This window comes from Pteropus medius, unplaced genomic scaffold (genome assembly GCF_902729225.1).
Source record: "Pteropus medius unplaced genomic scaffold, Ma_sr-lr_union100, whole genome shotgun sequence".
Taxonomy (NCBI): Eukaryota; Metazoa; Chordata; class Mammalia; order Chiroptera; family Pteropodidae; genus Pteropus; species Pteropus medius.
The window spans coordinates 955955-981447 of record NW_024349141.1 but is presented as its reverse complement, the minus strand read 5'-3'; the positions used below and the strand labels follow the sequence as shown (position 1 = coordinate 981447).

The 25493-nt window shown below is 36.6% G+C and overlaps 1 protein-coding gene across 1 annotated transcript in view; it reads right to left on the bottom strand.

Annotated features, from left to right (window-relative positions):
• Window positions 1–15126, bottom strand: part of CADPS (calcium dependent secretion activator) — a 445139-nt gene extending 430013 nt beyond the window's left edge. The window contains 1 exon segment of the mRNA XM_039880531.1: window positions 14194–15126. Within this exon segment, the coding sequence (XP_039736465.1) occupies window positions 14194–14637 (444 nt within the window). The 5' untranslated portion in view covers window positions 14638–15126.
• Between the last annotated feature and the right edge of the window lie 10367 nt (window positions 15127–25493).

Genomic DNA, 25493 nt, shown 5'->3' with positions numbered 1-25493 from the left:
TACCTTCCCTATTAACAGATGAAAGATAGAAAAGATGATAGTACCCAAGGATGTGCAAGAACAGAGAGAAACTACTGAGAACTGTATGTTTCCCTTTGGATGCAAGTGACTCTGACTATTAGTAAATTTGGTCCCATAACTTTTCTCAAAATCTATCACTAAGATCAAAATCTTCCTACTTAAGTGAGAAAGTTTGGGGAGCATAAATGTACCCTACCCCACAGATTTTTATGCAAACCTAGATCAGTTTTTGAGATGGAATTATATGTCAGTAGGGCACTCTTCGAAAATTTCTCTCCAGATCCTACACCTATACCACAAGCCAGGCTCCCTCTTCAGTTCTCTTGTGAGCTTGATGTAAACCTGGGATTACTGTGGGGCTCATTCCCTCTTGGGCCCAGGTTAGGCTCCATCTGAATTCTCTAAGTCAGCTGGAACCTGAAATGGAAACACGTGTACCATTTCTGAAATTACACTAGGTCTGGTTCTATGACCTTTGTCCGAGAGACATTATATTCTCTCTCCACAATGTTATGCAGGAGTGCTTTAGCACCTGCACAAGAAGGTATCAGAATATTGGTCACTGAAATCAAATATGATTCAGAGAGTAGGTACCTTGTTTCACATTTTTAAGATTTGTAAGAAGTGAAAACTCATACTCCACACATTATGAGAAATACATAAAAATTTCTCTAATAAAATGAAAATAAAAATCAACAATTGTTCTAAAGAAATGTTTTTAAACTAGTAATTCAAGACACTTCTACATACAGGCATTAATATTGAGATTTTCCACAAATTTCCCCACAAAACTATAAAGATATCTGTGCTGGACAAAACATTCAAGTATATTTTGTGACTTTTTATTACAATGTGAAGACATTTATTCTCCTTTCTCTCTCTTCTCTATACTCTCCACACACTTCTCAGATTTATCTTCTTAAAACACTATACTGGTTATGTACATCACTGTTCTACTCAGAAGTTTTCCCTGGTTCCCCATTATCTACAAGATAATCCTCCACCCCTTCACTCAATGCCTTTATCATTATTAAAAGGCATCCCTAATCATAAACTAACCTTTGTTCTTATTTCTTTTATCTCCAATATTGACATCTTATACAATTGTATTTGTTCATAGGTCCTCAAACTTGCTTTGCCTTATGTCATCTCTGAATACTTGAAAGTATCTTCTTCCCCTCAAAATATATCACACCTCTAGCCTTTCATCTTCTCAGTCCATTTGAGGCTTAATTCAAATATCAATTATTCCATCAAGCCTTGTCAAAAGCTTTAGGAACAGAGGCATGGTGACCGAGACTTGAAACTGTCCATGGGCCTAAAAAAATAGTCTGAGATCTTAAATAAAATGTATTATCTCTCAAGTGGAAAACTAAAAATGGAAAATTAAAATTAATAAATATTCAATTAAATAACTTTCAAACATATGTTAACTTCATTAACTATTAAATTTACTACTGATAAAATACTACTACAATTGAAAACAATTGCTGAGAATTTTTTTTTTATTCTGCAGGAATTCCTGTGAATATACCATGATTCCTGAGAAATCATATTCATTTATTAACAAAGTTATATAGGCGAATAGTCAAAAGTAATATTTAATGAATCCTTTCCATTTTTTTTATAATGAAAAGAAAGTGGATGTGGGATGTGGAGTACATTTTAATATGTTTGCTAAGAGGTGGGGTGGGCTTTCTGAAAGTATGAGTCACTATGACCTTCACAAGCCTGCAATGGCCAAACTTAGTGTGACTCTGAGCCTGACAGCACAGAAGGGAGCGCCCTACATACATTCAGGCCCAGGTTAGTGTTCTATAGTTCTGTCCAGACAGAGCTCACTTTTGTCTGCTACAAAACAGGGATTTAGAGTGCATGTCCCACCTACTCAAAAAGGTTGTTTTAAAGAAGAAATGAGGTCATCTTAGTGAACCTGCTATAAATGGTGAGGAACATTCATTACTGTTCTCTAAACAATCATGAATTCAACAATCATGAATTCATGTATCAACTATTTTTTGAGCACCTATTAGATGAATGTACTATCTACCAGGCACCAGGGAATACCAAATGAAATCATCTCTGTAGAGTCAGAAGAAAGAAACAGGTATACAATGAAGGTATGCTTAATGTTCCAGTGTAGTTAAGAGTGTAGGCTAGCGTTAGACCATCTGGGTCTCAACCCAGCTCTACTCCTTAACTTAGTAAAAGTATGACCAAGGCAAGTTTAAATTCTTTGCCTCTTGGTTTCCTTATCTGTATGATTGAGATTATTAGTACCTATGTTATAGAGTTTGTTATTGTAAGGATTACATGAGATAAGGCTTATAAATTTATAGTGGCTACTATTAATTGCAGCATTAATCACAGTGGCCAAGATATGGAAACAATCAAAATGTCCTTCAATAGATGATTGGATAAAGAAGATGTGGTACATAAATACAATGGAATATTATTCAGCCATAAGAAAAAATGAAATACAATCATTTGTGACAGCATGGATGGATCTTGAGATAATCATGCTGAGCAAAATAAGTCAGACAGAAAAAAAGTTGATATCACATGATTTCACTCATATATGGGACATAAAACTAAAAGCAACAAACAAACAAAAACTCATAGACACAGACAACACTTTAACGATTACCAGAAGGAATGAAGGTGAGGGGTAAATAAGGGTAAAGGGAGTCAAATATATGGTGATGAGAGGAGTTTTGACTTTGGGTGGTGCACATACAATGCAATATACAGATGATATATTATTGAACTGCACACTTGAAACCTATATAATTGTATTAACTGATGTTACCCCCAATGAATTTAATTTTAAAATAATTCTGAGCAGGGTAAGATCATGATTGGATTTTTGCTTCAGAATAATCACTGTTGAAGGAGGATTGAATGTGGGCAAGAAAGGAGACAGAGAGAACAGTTAGGAGGTTATTGCAAAAGTCCATGTAAGCAGTCATGAGGGCCCAAAGCAGGGCACCAATGATGAAGAAGAGAAAGAAATGAAAATTTTCTCAGCAGGAACATCAATAGGACATGTGCATCCTTTGGTGGTGAAGATGACAGTAAAGATTTGAAGTTTGAGTTGTGCTCTTCTGCTTTGGTTATACAGTAGCTCTAGAACTATACTCACTGTACTCCAGAACTGTAAGACAATAAACTCGTTTTCACTGAGTTAGAAAATAGAAAGGGAAAGAATCTTGGCGAGAAATTCTATTGTTGAATGGTCTGATGACATCTTATGGGAGATGTCATAGAGTTCAATGGTCTTCCTAGTACAGTCTGAATACTTATACTATCTGCGAACTGCTTTTTGTTGGTCTTCACCAATATAAAGTTCTAGTACTAAAAATTACGTCAACTTCATCACTAAACTGTTCAATTTAATTGACAATTTTTGGTGACAAGACTATCTTGAAGAAAGTAGCAAGTTGATTTGCATTTGAGTGCAAGTTCCTTACCTCTTTGCAGACCCATGGCAAAGTATTCACTGACTTGCACAGTCTGAGATCACACCTTCAACATTGCTGATATAAATGACTAGATGTATGGATTTGAGTTCTGATGATGCTTGAGACCTAGATTTAAAAATGGGAAGCGTATAGAGATGTTAGTAGCTACAGCCATTATTTAGTGATAAAGTTGCTGAGTGATGGTATAAAGATGAGAGGAGGGCTGCATTAGTTTGCTAGAACTGCTGCAACAAAGTACCACAAACCAGGTGGCTTAAACAACAGAAATTTATTGTCTTACAGTTCTAGAGCTTACAAATTCGAGGTCAAGGTATTGATTGGGTTGGTTCCTTCTAAAGGCTATGAGGAAGAATATATTTCATGCCTCTCCCCTAGCTCCTAGTGGTTTTTTTTTTAGCAATCTTTTGTGTTCTTTGCTTATAGAAGCATCACCTCAATTTCTGCCTTCCTCTTTACATGGTGTTCTCCCTGTGTGCATCTCTATGACCAAATATCCCTTTCACTAAGTACACAAGTCATAATGGATTAGGGGCCATCCACACTAATGACTTCATCTTAACTAATTAATGGGCAAAGAACTTATTTCCATATAAAGTCACAATCCAAAATACTGGGGGCTAGTACTTAGACATAAGAATTTGGGTGGCGGTGGGGTGGTGGGGGACATAATCAACCCATAACAAAAGGAATGGATGGAGACCTGAAGAACACTAATAGTTAAGATTCAAACACTTACCATAACCTGCCTTACAGTATAAGGTACATTCTGTGTTGGTACACCTCAATTTCTTAACTAGATTGACAGGTTTTTAGAGATCAGGAAGTCTGACTAAAATGTCTTTGTATATTTTGCCTACAAGATTTACTGAGTTTCTTGTATGTATAAGTGGCTCAAAACAATGTTGTCTGATGATGTGTAACAAACAAAAATTGAATATGGAATAGCCCCCAAGAAGTGTTTTGAACACAGTATGTTATGACACGCTGCCTTATAGACAACATTTGCTATACTTGTCAGAAAAATCGCCAAAGTAGATGTTTAAGATATGTTTTAACTCATTTGCTTAAACAACTCTATGCCTACCATCCACACCAAAAGGCTGTTTTCCTGAATGGGCAACAGAAGGCATAATTATTTGCAAAAATTTTCAATGTTTTTTCCTTTGCTTTCCTAAGTGGCATTGTAGATTCTCTGTACCACTCTACATGTTTGCCAAAATCCCATTGTCTTTTTGAAAGCACTATAGCCCCTGGCAGGTTTGTAACTTAGTATCTGCTCCTGCAACACTTAGGAATAAAATTTTTTTAAAAAGTTAACTTCAAAATATTGCAGAACTTTCTTACTGCACAGAAGTGCTCCTGAGAAATACCAAATGACAGGTTGATATTTTCCTCCCACAGGCTGCTATATAATACATTCTCAATTATCATTATTGGTTTCATTATCATTATCATTATCAACATATTATCAGCTAACTCCATATCTCTCAATTTGAGAATAGTAGCTGGAAATATGGAACACTTGGGGGTTTGAAAATTCAATTTATGTTTTCAACTTTTCAGTATTTCTTCCATTTGTTAAAAATGAAGGAATAGGTTGACAAAGTTAATTTTCCCTTTGACTAGTGAAAGGCATCAGAAAAATCTCTACGTAGTGGTTTCACTTTTTTATAGATATTGCACACCCATTATGTTCTTATTATCACATCCAATATACAATAGTACTGTAGTTATTATTTTTTTATATTCTAACTATACTCATAAAGGACATCCTTTGTAAGGACAGCTTATAATAAGAGAGAAAACAATGCCAAAATTCTATAAGAGAATGAAACTAGAGAAAAGATGCATACTTATTTATGTCTTAATATACAGAACTTACAGATTCTATTGAATAACTTTTGGCAACAATGAGACTTTTAATAGCCTAGCTTTCACTATAACGCTGTCAAATGCCTATTTTTTTTTTTCCTTCAGAAAGGGCTAAATCAAATAAAACATACGAAGAATGTATACCCAATAGGGAGATTCCATTCTTACCTTGGCTTAAACATGTACTATAGAGTGATTTAAGTTCAACTGGGATTCAGACTTCGCAGAAATTTGTAATTGCTTATAATTTTAAAAATAAGACTTTTCTTTATATATAACTTTATAATAAATATAGAAATTTCTTCATAATATATTTCTTTATAATAAATCTAGAAATTTGTTAACAAGCTACATTGGGAGGTGATTGATGGTATGTTTCTGCAACACAAATATTTTTGAAATCATTTGGTAATTGGTTCAGCATTTATGTTGTCCGCTGAGAAGCTTTTATAAAAGTAAATAAGTTGTATTTCTCTAATAGAAGCAGACTGTGTTTAAGATTCCTTCACTTTCTCTCTCTTTAGAAACTTCTTGGGAAATAAAGCATCAGTGCAGAAATTCAACAGTCTGAATGTTTATAAGCACCTAATATGTGCCAGGCACTGTTTTTGAGAGATGAAGAATAGAGGAGGAATAAAATGTGGTTCCCATCTTTGAGGTTCTTACAGTCTAGTAGGAGAGAGGCACACTCACAAAAGGTAATTTAAATATAATGTATAGGAGGTAATGTGGAGATAGACTAGGGATTATGAGAGCATTTAGCCCAATATAAATGTTTGGGTAAGGTTTCTCAAAGGAGATAACTCTTGAGTTCATTAAAAGATGAACAAGAGCAAATCAGATGAAGAAAAGTGAGAAAGATGTTCTAAAATAATGAAAAGCAAGAGAAAAGGTATTGGACAAAAATGCAAGAATACTATTATTACTGTTGATAACATTTGTTCTACATTTACCCCATATTAAAGACTTGTTAATCAATTAACATGCTTTTTTTCTTATAACCCTCAATATTATTTTCCCCCATGTTACAGATGAGGAAATTAAGACTTAAAGAGAATAGATAACATGGCCAACATCATATGACCAGGGATTTGAACCAGAGACTAAAGGCCTGCAGAATTAGTGAAGTGTCTCAACAAAAGAGGAATAAAGGTTATATTGTACCTTCTACTGCATCTGTTTTGTAGAAAATGCTATAGTCATCATCACTGCCTTCCAGGTCTGCTTATCATGTCAATAATGATGATCATCATGATGATGACAGCAACAACAAATAAAGCTTGCTATTGTCAGTACTTTAATATACTAACTTTCTCAGTCCTTTTACCAATAAAAATAAAAAAATTTATATAATCTAACTCAGTGATAGCAAAAGGTAGTACTTATATAGGACTTATCCCATCTCAGACATTACTCTAAGAGCTTTACTATATTATCTCTCTTAAGTTTCATAAGTACCCAATGACAGAGATAACACTACTATCTCCATTTTATTATGAGTAAACTGAGTCACAGAGAGGTTAAGTTGCCCAAAATCACATAGACAGGAGGCAAATCTAGGCAGTCAAGTTTGGGAATCTATGCTCTTAATAGTAGTTCTTCACTGTCCATCATCTGTCAAAAACAATGACCAGACTTCAAACCATTGACTGACTTCATCTCCCTTTCTTTACTTGCTAATGACAGAAGAAATTCTATTACATGCTTGGACTGACAAATAAAAAAATAACAAGGTAATTCTGATCATCAGCCCTCTGATTCTGCAGAAAGGATAAATCTGATCCTAAAAGGGAAACTGTTGCCAGAGACAGGGAACATAGAGTTCTAAATTCCAGATTCCTTTTTTGGATGACTTACAAGGCCCCGGGTCAGACCATCAGTGTTTGTGCATCAATGGCAAGAAGAGATGGTGTTATTAAGACCAGATAGTTCAACCATCCAGATAGACATGATATTCCTCTTAAAACAATCATAGTTTTAGATAAAAGTGATCGACATCCTATTATTTAAGTGATGGCTTGGTGTCCTATTTCTTTTGTTGTTTGCACACTCATAAAATCTCAGGTCCAACTTTGCTACATCTTCCAATTATAAAAGAAGCCAGAAATACAGATTTTTTAATATGGACTATCTTAATAGTTATAAATGCCAAGAACTAATTTGAAAATTAAAAAATTCATTGTAAGAAAAACAGAATGCATTTACTTTCAGCCCACAGGTCACAGTTTATAATCTCTCATGTAGTCTATTGGCTTGTAACCTTTTAAGAGCTTACCTCCTTGTTTGAAAATTCAGATAGTTGAACAAAGCAAACTTGAACTTCATCTGTAACCACCCCAGATTCTTTAAAGACTCTGCCTTATGTTGCAATGTAAAAACATATCGAATATTAGTTTGAATGAAATTATAGTTTTTGATAACGAGTAACCTCATTGCCTAGAAAAAACTATCAACTCTTAATATAGAGAGGGGACATTAGAGAATAATTTGAAGCTTTGCCATTCTATTCTCCATATGACAGATGAAAGCATTACCCCAGAGAAAAGCAAGTGGAAAGTTTGAGCTCAAACACAGGTTGATATATATAAATTCTTTCCCATCATTAGCCAATTTTCTTCATTCTGTCCAGGAAGTCATTTGAACTCCTAGATCAAACTATTCCTGCAGTGACCTCTGTACAGGAGTTTTCAATTACATGTACTACTAGTAAATCTTTACCCTTCCCATTATTTTCCTTTTGATTTAACCACTTGCATTGGGTTTCTATCACTTGAAGCCAGACTAGAGAATCAGACTAATAATGTCCTACAAACAATGACTCCTTTCCACATTCCTGCTACCTCATACTCTTCTATAGTATGGAATACCTATTTTTCCTTATGCTTACACAAATCATACAAATTCTTTAAGATCTAACTTCCTCCATGAATATTTTCCCTACTATTATAATCAATCTTATGTGTGTACATGCATACACTTTCTCTCCCTTCACTACTTTCATATTTGTAATCAGCATCTTATAATTAAACAAACACATTTTTATTCTCATCTAATTGTATATATGTTATCTAAGAAACTAGAACATAGGTCCCCAATTCAGGAGCATATCTCACAGGTATCTTCTGCTTTTGCTACCTGAGAGAGTGCTTGGTACAAGGAATAACAAGTCATTTATTTAGAACTGAGTTCTAAGTTATTGGAACTCTACCAATCATTCCAGCTTAAGTTATATAGACCCAAATACAAAATATTGATTACATTTTAATGAGGTTGCCTATAATTGTGTATTAATTTGCTTTTGTAGAGGAAAGATTTCTGAATCACTTGACTTTTACCACTTCACACAGTATAATTCTTTTGGAATGAAATATTTAATTTCCTTTGTTCCTCAGTCCTGTTTTAGAGAAGCATAAGGCTATTCTGTGTGTGTAATGAAGCAAGAACCACTCATTACTTTTTTGGTATTCCGCATCTTCATAACGTCTCTGCTAGTACCAGTGCATAACAGTTCCTGCCCATTGCACCGAGGAGATTGACGGTGGGGAGGGGGGGCGCCAAAAATCATATTTTAAGAATGCAGTTCTTTCCTTGACGAAAAAACATAATTCTTTTTAAAGGAATCTGGTTTAATAGTAATTTAATTCTCTTGAGAAGTTAGAATATTTATTTTTTAAAATGCAAGTCATATATTGCATTGACATATCAACCCTTAAAAATTTTTAGTGGATCTAACTCAAATGCCTCCAAACATATCTGAAAGGATGAATCACTATTATCAATTTAAAATATACACACTCATATACATATATAGTTAACTAGTAGTAAATTTTAAGTTTTATAAAAAGTATAAGCTTTTGAGTCATGACCAAGTGATAAAGTCAAATAAGTAAATGAATAAAGGTAGAATTTCTTTGGCTAACAGTGACTCAACATTAGCCATAATTTCATGGCAAGATACAAGCTGAATTACGTGGAAATGAGTTGCTGGAACTTATAACATTTGGTCTAGTCATAAAGTCCTCTTGAATGAAATGGGAGTTTGTAGAGACACAACTTTAGGATTGCCCCTTTTACTCATCATATACAGATATACACATACAGACACATGTGTACACAAACCTGTATATGCATAAAATATTCATTTTGGACATTTGTAACCAGGCATTATAAATAATTTCTAGCTAATTTTTAAAAATAGTTATGTCATTCTAAATATTACACTATGGTTTACAGTAACTGTTTTTATTTTTTCTCAATAGCAACTACATGTAACTAGTTCATATGAGGTAGCCACCCATTACCATTACCACATAATTTAGAAACATATGGTGTAGCTTTGCCATGCCAACTTCTAGGTATTCACTCTACCATTCTATCAAAAGAAGAAAAATAAAAAGCACAGAACTGTTTTTCGAATTGTCATTTATGAGCTGCTGAAACATATATTGTGACAGTATGAGGGCCAGATTTTTGTTTTAGTTATAAATTATCATTACCAGCATGTTATATTTAGATTCACCATAGCACAAGAAAAATATACTTATAAATGATAAACTCTGTTTTCACATAGTCTGTTTAAAGTCTCTTCTTTTAACTGGGAAAATTGTTGGAATATCCACTCTTTTTTCCAGTAAAAGTGAAACCAAAGTAATTAACTATCAGAATTACCCAGCAATGGTGCCTTTGCCCTCTCCTCCCTCCCAGTTGTTCTGTGCTAAAACAGTTTTTTGTTTGTTTGTTTGTTTGTTTGTTTGTTAGCTTGAACCACATAGACTGAAAACAGTCTGGTGTTGAGATTTACCAGCTAACGGATCATCTCTCTCCTTCATACTCTTTATGAGGTTAGTACATAAATGTACATTTTGCCCATGTTGACTATAACTGCCCCCTCTTATTCATGGTTTCTGTTACCCATGGTCAACCATGATCCAAAAATATTAAATAAAACATTCCAGAAAGAAACAATTTGTAGGTTTTATATCATGCACCAATCTGCGTATCATGATGAAATCTTGCACTATCTTGCCAGGGACATGAATCATCCCATCGTCCAGCATATCCAAGTTGTATATGCTCCCCGCCCATTAGTCACTTAGTAGCAGACTTGCTTATCAGATCAGTTGTTTTGGTATCATAGTGCTTATGTTCAAATAACTCTTATTTTACTTAATTATGGCCTCAAAGCCATTCATATAACTTTTATTACAGTATATTGTTATAATTGTCCTATTTTATTATTAGGTATTGTTGTTAATCTCTTATGGTGCCTAACTAATAAATTAAACTTTATTATATAGATAAAACATACTATATATATATAGATATTATTACATAGATATTATATAGATATTATATAGATATAATATAAAACATATATTATATAGATAAAACATACTATATATATATTACTATATAGATAAAACATACTATATCTATCTATCTTTCTATCTATATATCTATATCTATATCTATATCTATATATATCTATATCTATATCTATATCTATATATCTATATCTATCTATATATATATATATAGATATATATACATATATGAAACTATGGTACTATCCATAGTTTCAGGCATCCACTGGGGGTCCTGAAATATATATTCCTGATAGGTAAGAGGAGACTGCTCTATTTGATAGATGCCCTCAAGGGAAAGGGGTAGGCCTCTCTCAACTTAAATAGAAATAAACTTGGCATGTTGTCAGGATGCCAGAGTTCTGTTTTTCACTTTAGAATATTTCTGGCCAGTGTCACATCTTAAAAAGTTAGGATTTGGAATCAGAATGCTTCATGTCTCAATCCCCACCCTTTCACCTATCTGCATACTGCTTCAGGCAAATTACAAAACTTCTCTGAGTCTCAGTTTTCTCTTCTAAAAATGATGGTAATTCCCACATTGTTAGGATTATTAGGAGAATTTTAAATGATTTAAGAACATAAAAAAAGGAATTTAGGTAAAAGCTAAGAACATTTGGATAAACTATGTATTTTAGTTAATAATAATGTACCAATATGGGTTCTTTATACCATATTACAGTAAGATATTAGTAATAGGGGAAAACTGGGTGAGGGGTACATGGAAATTCTGTACTATTTTCCCAAATTTTAGTGAATCTAAAACTCCTCTAAAAAATGAAGTCTATTTAAAAAATAATCTAAATGAAGTGCCTTGCACATAGTAAGTGCTTCAAAAATGGTAGCCAGTATTATGAATATAAACTATTTTGTTTCGTAACATGTATTAGACATAATAAAATATGATCTTATTTTACTCCTAGCTTTATGAAGATATAACTGACATATAACATTGTCTAAGTTTAAAGCATTTGGTGCGATGATTTGACAACATAATCTCTTCTTTTCCCCAATTCAGTAATTCTTTTTCATAGGCAGTTTTCTTTCTCTCCCTGCCACTCTATTCTCTTTTTCTACATTTTTTTTCTAGCTTTTTCTATGCTACTACCAACTCATGTCTAGTTCACAACTAGTTTATATTTCTCCAAGACCAATTTTAATTCATCGATTTTATTTGTTGGCTTTAAATTTTACCACAATGATTATGAAAACTTTTTAGTCCCTTTCAATGATGGTTTTGTTTTTTTGAAAAAAATCCAAATTTCAGACTTTCTACTTGGAGAAAAATAGCAAGACATCCTCTTCCAGAAAGATACTAAAAACTTAAAGACGTAGCAAAAGAAAGGCTTGGTTTGTTATTTTGTTTTGTTTGTTCTGTTTTGTAATAAAGAGATATTCGCTTTCCCAGTATAACCAACAGCCCTGAGGCAGCTTTGCTGGCATATGTATTTAGCACTAATTTGCTGCAATAACTTAAAATAGTTTAACCAAATGCCAGTGTTATCAATCTGTCCTGTAGTCTCTTTGATGTTAAGGTCATGTGTAAAAACAGAACCTACCTGCCCCTCAAAACCAGAGCTTTGAATGGATTCAGAGAAAACATACAATCAGATCAGAAAAACTTAGCTTCATGATAATTTTTCTCATGTGGCTGAAGGCTGTTTAGAAGAACTGGGTCTCTGTGAAAATGAATTTCTCTCTCCATTCTAATGCTGGATTTAAGTGTCTATTTAGAGTGCAGAGCTCTAGAGCCTTTTCACTGATAAAGGGAAATTTTTTCCCTCTTTAAATCACAACAGTTTTCATTGTCAGGGAAATAGGACATCTTTAGTAGATGCTCTTATTAATGTGATACATTTTAAAGAAGGCATTTCCCCTGCTATAAAGGCAATTACCATAATTCCAAGTTGAAACTTGAAATATCAGGTGTGTGTGGACCCAGCACCCAACCTTAAAAAAAAAAAAAACAAAAACCAAAAAACTTTTACTGTTCTGTGGATACTTTTGCTCTATTCTAGTCCAAAATGCAAGCTGAAAAAGAAAGGGTCTACTGATGGGTTGAGAATGAAGTGTGTATTTCTCAACCAGAAAATGAGTTTTATTTTTAATAATACTGATACCCAAGCTTGTGATAACTGAAATAAATCATCAGTGCTGGGTGGTATGTGTACATAAGTAAGCAAAACAAACAGAGGAGTCTGTGCTAACTCAAGATAAGGGTGGATAAATATAGGAAAACCTCACAGTCTAGTACCGCAACATAAAATTCAGTCTTAAATGGCAGCAACCGAGAAATTCACTATTTTAAGAAACCTGTCTCACAACCTTCATGGGGTTAGAGCTGGATTCTCACACCACCCCAGCTGGCTTTTTTTTTTTTTTGATAGCTCAAGTGCTGCAGATTTACCTAGGAGACAGAGCAGGAATGCTGACTTTCATTGCTAACTCACTCCAACTGGGCTGACTCTTTTACTCTTCTGGTCCCGCCACCTGTCCCCATCCTGCAGTAACCACCCCCCTCCTTTCTCTGGCTGGTGAACAGCCGATAGAAGTAGACGCTTTTATCACATCAAAGGCAGCCCGGAGCCGCCTCAGCCTTGCCCAAGCTTCAGACACAAAAAGCTTTTGATGCTTATAATTGCGAGGCTTTTTGCAGCTGCACTTTATCAAGCCAGCAGCAGCAGGGCTTTGAGGGCCTCAAAAAGCCAGAAGGTGGCGGCGAAGTCACCTTGGGACGAGAAGAGGGTCAAAGGGAGGAAGGTAGAGGGCCTGACTCAAGCTGAAGGACCAGAGGGCGTGCCCCAGCTCTGGGGTCTGTGCGGAAGGAGGACTGGAGGGAACCCGGGCCAAAGGGAAGGGGTGCCCCAGAACCCTTGGGCGACCCGAGTCGGTGATCAGCTGACTGGCATGGGGAGGACGATGTCCTTCTCAGTGTGACTGGAAGCTTCGCCTTTTGGGCTTGCTTTCTCCCGCCTGCCTCGGCGGTTGCTCTCTGCCGGGAAGAGCCGAGCGCAGCTCGGAGGCGTTCTTCTCACTCCACACCGGCGCCCCACCTGCTGGGTGCCCCCGCCCGCAGAGCGCACGCCCAGGAGGGCGGGCCCGGAGCTGAGTGCAGCTGTCCGCCACTGGAGAGTGCCAGTAGCCCTGCGAACGAGCAAGGCCTCTCTGGGAGCCGCAGGCTGCAAGTCACTCCCCGAACCTCCCGGGCCACTAAGCGGAACTGCTCAGCTCGCATCCCTGAGCTCCCAGGAAGGGCGGCTCCGGTGCGCGGCACTTCGCTCCAGGCCCATCACGGGTCCCGGCCGCGGAGAGGGGGCCTCATAGCCCCTTCCCCAGGGCGCGGTAGCCTCCTCCTTCAGCTCCTTCTCGCCAGCTGCGCCGCCAGCTCCCATTGTTCGCCCCGCCCGCCTGGCGAGGTCCCGGTGCTGCTGCCTGGGCCTCTCAGGCGCACCTACCTTCTGCTGCCGGCGAGCCATGTCCGTGGGCTGCTTGGCATTGAAGGGGTAGGCGATGCAGCGCATCACGAACACATAGAGCTGCAGCCTCTTCTTCCTCTCCTCCTCTTCCTTCTGCAACCGCTCCAACTCCTCTTTCTCTTTCTCGCTCACCACCGACGGGCTGGGGCTGGAGGGCCGGCCGCCACCCGCGCGGCTGCTCGGCTGCAGCCCCCCGGCCCCGCCGCCGCTGCTCGCGCCGCTGCCTCCACCGCCGCTGGTGCCCACCCCGGCCCCGGCGCTGGCACCGCCGCCTCCCCCAAGCCCGGCGCCGCCGCCCGAGCCCTCGCTGGTGCGGCTGGGAGACAGGCGCGCGCCGGACGCCGCTGAGCCGAGCACCTCCTTGCCGCTTTCCTCCTCCACGATCTCATCCGATTCTTCTTCGCTGGACGAAGGATCCAGCATGGTGGCACCTGGGGAGGGGGGTCCCTGGAGCCCCCGGCTTGGGGTGCAAAAGCTAGGGGACGCTGGAGGCAACTGGGGGTCGGCTCTCACGGATGGACGCTTCTCCCCAAATCAGAGAACGAGCGCGCTACTGCTCAGCCTCGGCCGCCGCGACTGCTTTCTTCGCCCGGCAATCCGGAGCTGGGCTCAGACCCAGAAGCGCGAGGGGAGGAGGGAAAAGGAGAGGTGTGCCGTGGTCCCAAGGTGGGCAAGGGGGAGAGTCAATTACAAGCCCCGAGCCCGCAGCCGGATGCCATCTGCAGCCGCTGAAGAAGGCGCCTCCAGGAAAGATGCCGAGTGTTGCAAGCTGTCGATGCAGCCAAGAGCCGAAGAGGCATCTTGCCGATTGGGGAGGGAGCGGCGCTTACGTGTTTATTGGCTTAACTCTCCCGTGTCCGCGGCGTAAAGGGTGGCTGCAGAGGGCTCAAAGGGGGAGAGCGCGAGCGTCTCCAAAGTCTCAGAACTTCAATTCTGATCCTAACGCTTTTCCATCCTCCTCAACCCCTCCTCACTCCCTCCGCTTTGTAAATAATTTCCTCCTTGATCTTCAGCTCTCATTGCCTCGACCTCTCTTCCTCTCCCGCGGACAAAAAGTTCTTGGGGGAGGAAGAAATACACCATTGATGACTTCTTGTTAGCGAAGACGCTAAATCCAAGTCTCACTAAGAGGAAGTCGGCGAGATCCCATACGGTAAAGAAAGCGTCTCTCTCCCTTCCCCAGACTTCTTCACACCTGGGGCGTGAGGGCAGTAGGGCTGGATAGCGTGTTTGTCCCACCTGTCAAAACTCTGATTTCAGTAATTTACTTTACATACGCCCTCTCTCATTAAAATAAAAGTGAATCAGATTTAGAGCGGATTTGTGTATCGACCGTGCAGCTCAACTATTTAAGTATAATCCCCGACTTTGTCTACCCCTCAAAAGCTGTGATGAACATTCAATTCCAGAACTGGGAACGCTTTATGCTGTGGTGAGCCTACCAGAGAAATAGATGGGTTTCTGGTTGCTCAACTCTTTCTCCAATCTGGTTCGCTGAAGGATCTGGGTACAGTAGTGGGGACCCCGAAATCAGACAAAGACACCCCAAGAACTCAGCGACGTCAACATCTAATGCGATGACTGTCGCAGTCTTCATTCCTGCTTCTCGGTTATCTATTAATTCAAAAGCAGCAGATGGTGCGTTCCTCCCGCCCCGCCCCCCCTTCACTTAGGCTAATAAACCGGCGGACAGGGGAGCTGGCCAGCGTGCTGATTCTAATCGGTGAACCACAGATGGATTGAAAAACCAACGTGAGCCACCTTTGGATCTTAGGTTATCTAGAAACTTCTCTCTGTCTCCCCTCACCCCTCACTCTATCTCTTATGTTTATGTATTTTCTAATTCTCTAATTATTCGTATATACTGTGGGAGTTGTTGTGAAAGTGTAGCGTGAATTTAAAGTTTACATCACATTTGTCTTATGTATTTTCAAATTTACCATGAGTTTTACTGTAGGCTTTGATATTTAAGTAAAGCTTCCTAGCTAATCTGTTTGAGAACTAAAAATAAACCCAAAACAACATCTAGTTTAACATTAACTCCAACAATCCTATTTGATGTTTTTGAATTAAGTAATACATGTATGGCTTATCTTTGACTTTGCCACTACTCACTTTATGGACATGACTTCTGTGGCCATCACTCATTCTGCATCAATTGAAAACAAATAATCCAACAAGTGGAAATTGTAACAATTTAGCAGTCTCACTTTTTAGTTCTTTTTTTGAAAAGTAAAATATGTTTAAATTATGTTATACTGGTTTCCCTGGAAAAGAAAATACAATAGTCCAGTTAATTAAGCACCAACTTTTATTCAGCCCCTTTTTATGAAATGAATATGGTTCTAGATGCTTGGAGTGGATGGAATTTTTAGAAGACATTCACTTAAAGGATCTATAATCTCCTTTGGAAGATATAACCATAAACATGTGAAAAAGATTGACAGCACTTGTTTCAAGGCAACATATCAACAAATCCAAGTTAGTAAACTGTTAAAAGCCTACATGAATGAAGCAACTGGGAATGGAAGAGAAACCTCTATTTCTCAAAGAAGAGATTTACATTTTAAAGAAAGGAGCCATATACATGATTGATGAAAAGAGAAGACATTACAAGTGGAAAAATAATTTGCAAAGCCATAGAGATACAACGAGGGACAAAATAAGGTACAATGTTATGGAGATGGGGTTTGGATAAGTAAAGTGAAGAAAAAGGGGGAAAAAATCTGAAATAATAACCCATTGGGCCAAATGGAGAGATCATGTTTAGGATACAAAGAAATGAATTAAGTTAGCTAGGGAGCATGTGATGATTTGTGGAAGGGGTGCTTTGATGTCTAGACAAAGGCCATTTACTAGTTAAATATTTCTTCTTTAATCAAGCTTGGGCATGTAAGTGTTATTATATTAGACATTGATCACTACAAATTCTGTCTTCACAACCATTGGAACTTCTCAATTGCTATAATAAAGTTTAGTTTTATACTTATAAATTCCTTTGGAGTTATGTGGGGTTTTTTTTTATAATTATACTCATTAAAACAGAAACTCAGTATCTCCCTTTTGATGATATGTATCTATGATTTAGGTATTAAATATAACATTGCTTAGATAAATGTAACATACTTCTCAATCTTCCCATAAGCATTCAAAGAGAGTTTAACAAATTTTACTAGAAATACTTTCATAATTTTTTTCAAATGGTGTGCATTGCCGTCTGTTAAAATGTATGTTGTCTCAAAGATATCTTAGCTAAAAGTCAATTCATTGTCCTAAAATATAACTCTTTGCTACTGCCGGAGATAAGATATGCCAACCAGAACTCCTTAGGCTTCTAAACCAGGAGCTGTGGCTTTTCTAGACCTAGATTTTGATAAACAAGAAAGAAAATAACCAGAGCACTCTCAAAGGCTCTTAACACCTATTTTTTGTTACACCTGTATTCTTATTCTTAAAAATACAGTTCTACCATAGATTCCAATACACATAAGTATTTATACCCTCAAACAAGCTATTTTATGTGCTTACCGACCCCCCCGCCCTCCGACCCTGCCCCTTCGCCTCCATTCTCCAGTTCTGGTTTGAATAACTTGAATGACCTCAAGGCAATGGATTAAATTTTAGTCAGACATCCACAGACCATATCATGAAAGCAGAAGTTACAATACTGATTTTTTTAAATCTCACACATTAAAAAGAAACCAAGGTTTTCTAATCTAGATCTAGAGTATCTCCATTCTCCTCTGACGTGTTTGCTATGATTATGTAAAAGGCCACAAGTATGAAGGACTATCTGATTTATTGGTAATTGATAGACACTTGGGTAAAAAAAAAAAATCACTTCTTGATGTCATTCATACAACATGTTTCAATTAAATAAACTGAGTTTAATGCCTATTTAAATGTTTTTGTGTGTTTGTTATTAGAAGATAGAGTTCGGCCAAGTTAAATATTTTTTTTTTATCTCACAATAAAGTATATAGTATGTAGATATAATTATATATCCAATCAACATTTCTTTTATTTTTTTTTAATTTTAAAAATAGCTCACAAGCACCGAAATGGTAAATTGAACCCTATGCTATGCCTACGTCAAGTTAAATGCTCAACCCCAATAGCCAGGTTATTCTGAGCAAATTATTTAATGACTCAAACTCAATTTATTCATACATAAAATGAGGGATAATAGTACTTACTTCTCATGGAATGGCATGAAAATTAAATTAGATGTTATATTTAAAGTATATTTCAACAGATTTTAGGCTTAAACATTTTTTCAACTAGTAAAAAAGAGACTTGTAATAAATGAGATGACCAGAAATTGAATACAAATAATTGGAAGAAGAAAAAAAACATTTTAAAATCAAATAATCTACAACTAAAAGAATATTTGCTTATTTTATAATTGATCTTGTGTTATTTTAGATAGTATTTTCAGGGACTTAGAGAATAATAAATTTTGTTTGAGAAATCTACTCTTCATCATTACTTTTTATCATATGATGATTCTTGCTGAACTAAAATGAAGTGAGTTGGGATGGAATTGAAGGATAATCATAAGACTAAAAATGATAAAATCAAGCCACACAAAAACACCTTTCACTTTAGGCAACAGAACATGTTTTGGAATGATACATAATGCTATTTGCAGGATTGGTCTTGGAAAACCACCTTCTAAGTTAGGAAGATGAAAGGGCAAAGGGAGCAACATATTTTACAATAAATATTTAATTTGAATTCTGAAAACCAACTGTTTACAAGGGTAATCACATTTCTTGCACACACAATTTCTTTCAATAGAAGTGGGAACTAGATATGATTTACATCAAATGCAGTTTATGCTGGTGTTTACATGGACAAGGCAGAGGGTTGAGCCTTTTGCATTGACTGTGAGATATGATGTTCTACCAGCAAATAAAAGGAGGAAAAGTACCCAAATAGCTATTTTACATGATAATATATTATGAAGGTGTTTTGCCTAGTTAGCTCAATTCTTTAATTTGGCTCACCATGGTAATTGCTGCTACCATTATATCTCTACCTTCTCAAAATATTTTTTGGGTTATATGTAATTGTTTCACAAACTACAGTGGCTTTAGATTGAGAGGCTTTCTGTAGATTATAAATAGGAATAACTGAAATTAGGGTTTCATATTTACAAGTTTGTCTTCAGTTTTATATAACTGAAAATGGAGAAGTTCAATTTAGGCTACCCTAAAAAAATATGGTCTTACTTACTCTTTGGGGGAAAGAAAATGAGTAGAAGAAAGACATTGAGAGAGGCTTGATGAATGTAGAGAAAGTAAAGTAAAATGTAAGAATTAGTCTTGATCAAGTGTAAATGCTATCATTTGTGCCAGGGGTCAATAGGTGTAAACATATTGGAGAAATGCTCTAAACAAGGTCCAGTCACCTATATGCCAAACCAAACTGGCAAAAGTGAATTTCATAGATTAAGGTCTAGGCTCTACTTGTAAATATCCTTCTTCCTTTCTCTCTTCTTAGGGTAACACTGACTCTTCTTCCATAGAAGAGTCCACTACTCCAGCCCATTGCTTGTAAGAATGTTATTATTCTTCTCTTGCTTCTTTCATCAGTAAGAACTTCCTGCTCAGTCTGATTCCAAAAGAATATTTAAGAAGATGCTTATGTGCTGTTATTTTTCACTTATAAGTTGCAAATAACAATTTATGATGAGGAGCAAGGGAATTCTATAACAACTTAGGTTACATTATCATGGGTTTGGTTTAGTTCACCAGGAGTGTGTAAATCTGTTTTTTTGTTTTTGTTTTTTTCATTGTCTTTCATCCCATCTGGCTCTTAAGAGAGATATAAAAAGAACAGTTGCAGATTAAATCACAATGTCATTATGAAAATAACTGGGCCAGGGCTTAATGCTCACCCAACATTGAACTCTGATAATGCTAGAGTGAAACATTTTAGGCTTTATATATAAGCAGAATCTCTGCCTTCCTCATCCAGAATTTATCTCTTGATATTTTATCACTTTCTCATCAGTTGTACAGGAAACTGAAATAGCAATTAGTACAATTACACAGACCTGCAAAAAAAAAAAGAGAGAGAAGAACCTGGCCCAGAATTGCACGTCTAGTATCCACTCACCATAGTCATATGGAAGAAGAAAATAGAAGAGATATACATGGCTGTCATGGTTCTTTAATGCACAGTGACCTGCCCACTCATAAACATGCCTCACTGGCATACGTCACCTGATCAATCTGATTAATATGCCCTCTTCTAAAGAAGGAGAGAAAAGAGGGTAGCAAAACAGGCTGGCAGAGAGCCAGAAGCTTGCCTTTTTCTCTACAAGATTATAACTCAAGTTGCCACCTTTCCCCAAGTGGCTCAGGCTCTCAGACCCCTGATAGTCCTACAACCAAGAATTAGATGAACCACTGAACTCATTTCTTAAGAGGGGATCTTTCTCCATCAGTTGTCTTTATTTTGAAATCTGCCATTATTCTTGGCAATATCTTTGAAGGAGATAATGAGCTAATGCACATTCGTGCTTAGAATAAACTCTAGCCCAGAGTAAGTTTCTGATATGCCAGAGGCGATGCTGTTGATAACTACTATAAAACTTTTATACCAAATAACAATACTAGATTCTATTTTTTGGAACAGGGATGGAGGTACAGTCAACTAGGGCCAGTGAGAAACCTCTTGCCCCTTAAAAGAAAGGCAACTTAAGACTGAAAATCTACAGTACGCTATGAGAGTCAATATCAGAGATACAACACAGGTTTTGGAGGGAATGGGCATTGTGTTGCTTCAGTTTATATTTAATACCTTCCCCTTCTTCACCCACTCTGATATTTTGGTCCACTTTTACATTTTTAGAAGGCGTGCCAGCGTAAGGAAGAGAGTTAAATGAAAGACACAGGCAAAGTAATAAAACTGGAAGGATTGGCTCAGACTCTAAGGGGAACCCTTGGGGTGTATTTGAGCAGGCATATCAACTGCCATAGAATACTTTTCTATCTTTTCCTTGCAGAGCATTATTTCATGGCATAAAAAGACCAGTATAAAGACTTTCCTTGGATTGGTGAAAATTTATCTTCATTTTAATCAAATCAAAGGAAATGCAAAAAATGTTTAAAGAATATTCTGCACTCAAAGTCAACTAACAGCAGAGAGATTACAAAAAGCAAGCCCTAAATCATGAAACCTCAACTTTCCTTACATTATTATTTATACTGCACAACAAAATGAGATTCTTATGAGTCATCAAGTTATTTGTACTGTCAAAGAGTACATTTACCATGCAGTGGCCATAACCCATCTGATTACTCCAGAAAGTCTATGGAAAAAGGAAAACTTTACGTTCACAATGATGCCTTCAGGCGGTCAGTTGAGTAATCACATAAAACTGAGTAATTGTTTTTTTTTTTCCACCCATACATATGCATACTCTCTGGTGACTTCACAGCTGGTAGGAATGACATCATTATGGAGTAACTTCATCATGGGGCTCAATCATTTATTTAGAGTTATTGAAGGCAACTGAGTCTTTAGTTCCTTGTTGACATTTTTGGCTGGATGATGAAAAGTGAGGACTATTCATGCCCAAATTCATGGTACAAAATAAGCAACTTTAAAATTAGTCTCTCATAGGAGTAACCAGTCTAAAAATAAGAAAAAATATAGCCTGTTATGGGTTTCTATTTTCCCTCCTAAGTTTTTCCAGGTTAATTGGCATCTAGGTGATAAAGATGAACTCTAACATCCCCATATCAACCTTATATTCCATAATTATTGATAAAGTTCCAAGATCAAATAATTGTTTTTGGTTTTTTTTTTTTTTTTTTGGTACTCATAATTACCCTTGATATAGGCATGGTTTGTATATTGTTTTTTCATTCTAATAGTCATGACTCACTGGGTAAAACCTGTCTAGGTACCTCTTGTTTTATTCATTTAGTTATTCATTGTTAATTCTTTGATCCTCAGTTCTTCAACCTTGAAATCAGCAGTGAAAGTACCAGTAATGCATAGAATTTTTATGAAGGTAAATCAAGTTCACACATCTAGAATGCTAGGCACAATGTCTGGCACAAGTTCAGAAAATAGAAGCTCTTATGAACATTATACACAAATTTATGTCCTGCTGAATGGGAAAACTGAAAGAAGAAAGAAATCTAGCATTTTCTTCTGCTGAGAAGACAGGTCTTGTTGGAGAAGCTTCTGCGAAAATTCTACTTTGTTATCAAAAACTTGACCTTCCATCCCTGAATAGAGAACTTCATTTGAGATAGCTTTTAAAAATACATGAAGTTATCATTACATATTTTATCAAAATTTATCTCAAAAAGAACTGGTTTGCCAAATGTCCCTAAAATAAGGATGTTATAACCAGACTTGTAATGAGGTTGACATTCCTAGAAGAAAAAAGAAAGAAAAGGCCATTCAAACATTGCTTTTTAGGGATTCAACTAAGTGGCTTTCAGAAAGAGCTTCCACTAGCTTGTATTTGCATAACAAAAAGATTCCCCCAACTTCCTATAGTCTTATTTGCAGGTCTCAAGTAGAATATTTATTAAAATGTAGATGCAATTAAACCTTTTGTGAAATTTGTGTTTGATCATGAATAGGGGTGAGTCAGAAAGTCTGTGAACGAGACTAAAACATAAAGAGAAGTATATAAGAAAGCATTTTCATCTTATATTTAGCAATAACATTCAAATAACAAAAAAAAAAAGAAGATTTTAGGGTAAAATGAAGTTGTCTATTGATTGTGCTCATTGCTAATCTTGGTTTCTTTATTGCTCTCATTAATTCAACTAACTAACATATGCTGGATGTTAGAAGACTTGCTTATAAAATGGTGATGAGAAAGGTAATCTTGCCCTAACCTAATCTGTCTGGATTCTGAAAGTGCTTTTGTATAAAAGGAAAATACAGTGAGTCCTCAAATAGTAGTGTGTGCTTCATTAACATAACAAAACCCGTGTTTCAAATTACTACAAAAAGATGACATAAAAGCTAAGCTTTCTTATTTCACTCCAGAAACTTAAAAGGAAGTCTGCTGTCACTTCTATTGTTGTTCTGAATTAGAAATTCTTTTTTAAACTGTCTATATTTTAATATGAATATTTCAAAGAGGTGGTTTCCAAAGAGTTTACTTAACCTGGAGAGGTAACTGGGTGATCAAGCAAGGACATTTTTTTTTTTAATATAAAAGAGGGTTTAAAATAATCAAATAATTTGTTCATAATTCTAAAGAGACAAGAGAAGCATTATGCATTTGGATGGTGTGACTGAGTAAGAGAATAAATTTCCTTTTGCTATGTTGTATAGCTTTAAATTTCCCAAAGTAATTTTCCTGCCACCTAACCTTATTTTCTTTTGCAAAGCCAAAACAAATCAACTTGAGGGGAAAAGAGAAGGGAAACAATAATCTATGTTTTCATGTTCCTGGATTATTTGATTCCCTGGCAGGCTTGTCTTGCTTACTTATAATCATAACAAAATATTCATAATTTAAAAATTGGCAGGAAATAAATCTACAATCCTTCTGTCCCTGCTAGAACATATTAGGGAATGAGGATTTTCTCTTACCCCAGAGATTCCTTTCAGCATGCGCCAATTTTTAAGCCTGGGGATGCTAAGTGACAAGAATTATATGTGGAAACTTACCAAGAGCCAAAAGTTCTGTTGTATGTACCCGGAAAGTGCATTCCAGCATCTCAGAGGCATTTTGATTCTGCTAATTGAAATGTGGGTGCGTTTTTTTGTTGTTGTTTGTTTGTTTTACCATTGTGACTAGCATTACTTGTCATTTAAGTTGAATTTTGTTAGCAGAGGCTCCGATAATCTTTACTGTTAATGGCAGGTATATGGGAACTTCTAACAAAGCTTGTTAAGTAACTCTTGATTTTAGGGTTTAATTATTTTTCATTGATTTAATAAACATACATTGAACCCCTATTATATACATTTCTGTGCCAGATCCTGGGAATAAAATGTAGAATGAGCCAAGTTTTTGCTTCCAAGGAGCTCACAGTCTAGTGGGAATATAGGCAATAAAAGAAAAATGATAACGTCCTTTGGAAAGTCCAAGCAGAAAGCTATAGGCCTCAGGTGTTACGGGATCAGCCAGGGAGAATACCTAGAGCTGGTGTGTAAAATAATATAAAGAACTAGAAAAGCACATTGGGCTATATAGTCCAATATGTCTGAAACATGGAAAATGTACAAAAGAGGGTGATCTGGGGACATCTCTACTTTGAAATATATCTCTATGATAGTGCCAAAAAGGCTTTAAGGTGATATCTTTCTAAAAGGAGAAGGAAGACAGAGGGGATTTTCTGAGCAGGGAGAACTATGTGAGCAGAGGCTCAAGGGCAAAGAGCAGAATGGTACATGGAAGGATCTGCTCAGATAATGGAGTAAGATAGTCCTGAATTCAAATCCTAACTCTATGACTCTTTAGCTATCTTTACACAATGTAAAACTTTTTTAGAGCAGTTGAATCTATTCACAACCTGCTTTGCTATTCTATTTTTAATTTAGACTTTTATTGTTAGCTTTGGAAAAGTCTAAGATTAGTAACCTTTAAAATCTGTCTTATTTGGGGGATAATGATAAATGATTATAATGATAAATGCTGTTGTTGATAATAATGATGAATACGATGTTAATTTATGGGGTGTTTGCCTAATTTATGCAGACACTAAGGGCTTTAGAAGTATTTTCTCATTTTTTTCCTATAAAATATCTCATGGTCTTGATTTGAACTTGTTTAGTTAGACACCTCAGTATGCTGTAGGGCAAAAGAGGTTGTAAAATCATTCTTGCTTGTAGTTTGGATTTCAGTCATTATAAAGTCCACCATTAAAAGATTTAAGAGTCAAATGCTTTAAAAAAAATTATTTATTTATTTTAATTAGTTTCAAGTATACAGTACATTGGTTAGAAATCTATATAGTTTATAAAACGATCCCCCCGATCGTTCCCTCCCTCCCCTGACCCTCCACTTAGCCAACATAGTAATGCTAACTGCATTCTCTCTGCCATGCTCCCCATCTCTGTGACCATCCGTCAGCTACTAATTTGTACTTCTTTAATCCTTCATTGCATTCTCCCAGCCCTCCAAACTCCCCTCCCCTCTGTCTGTCACCAAATTGTCCACTATATTTGTGAGTCTGTTTTTGATTAGTTTGTTCTTTTTATTCCTTAAATTCCACATATAAGTGAAATCATACAGTATTTATCTCTCTTTGTCTGACTTAAATACCTTCTAGGTCCATCGAGGCAAT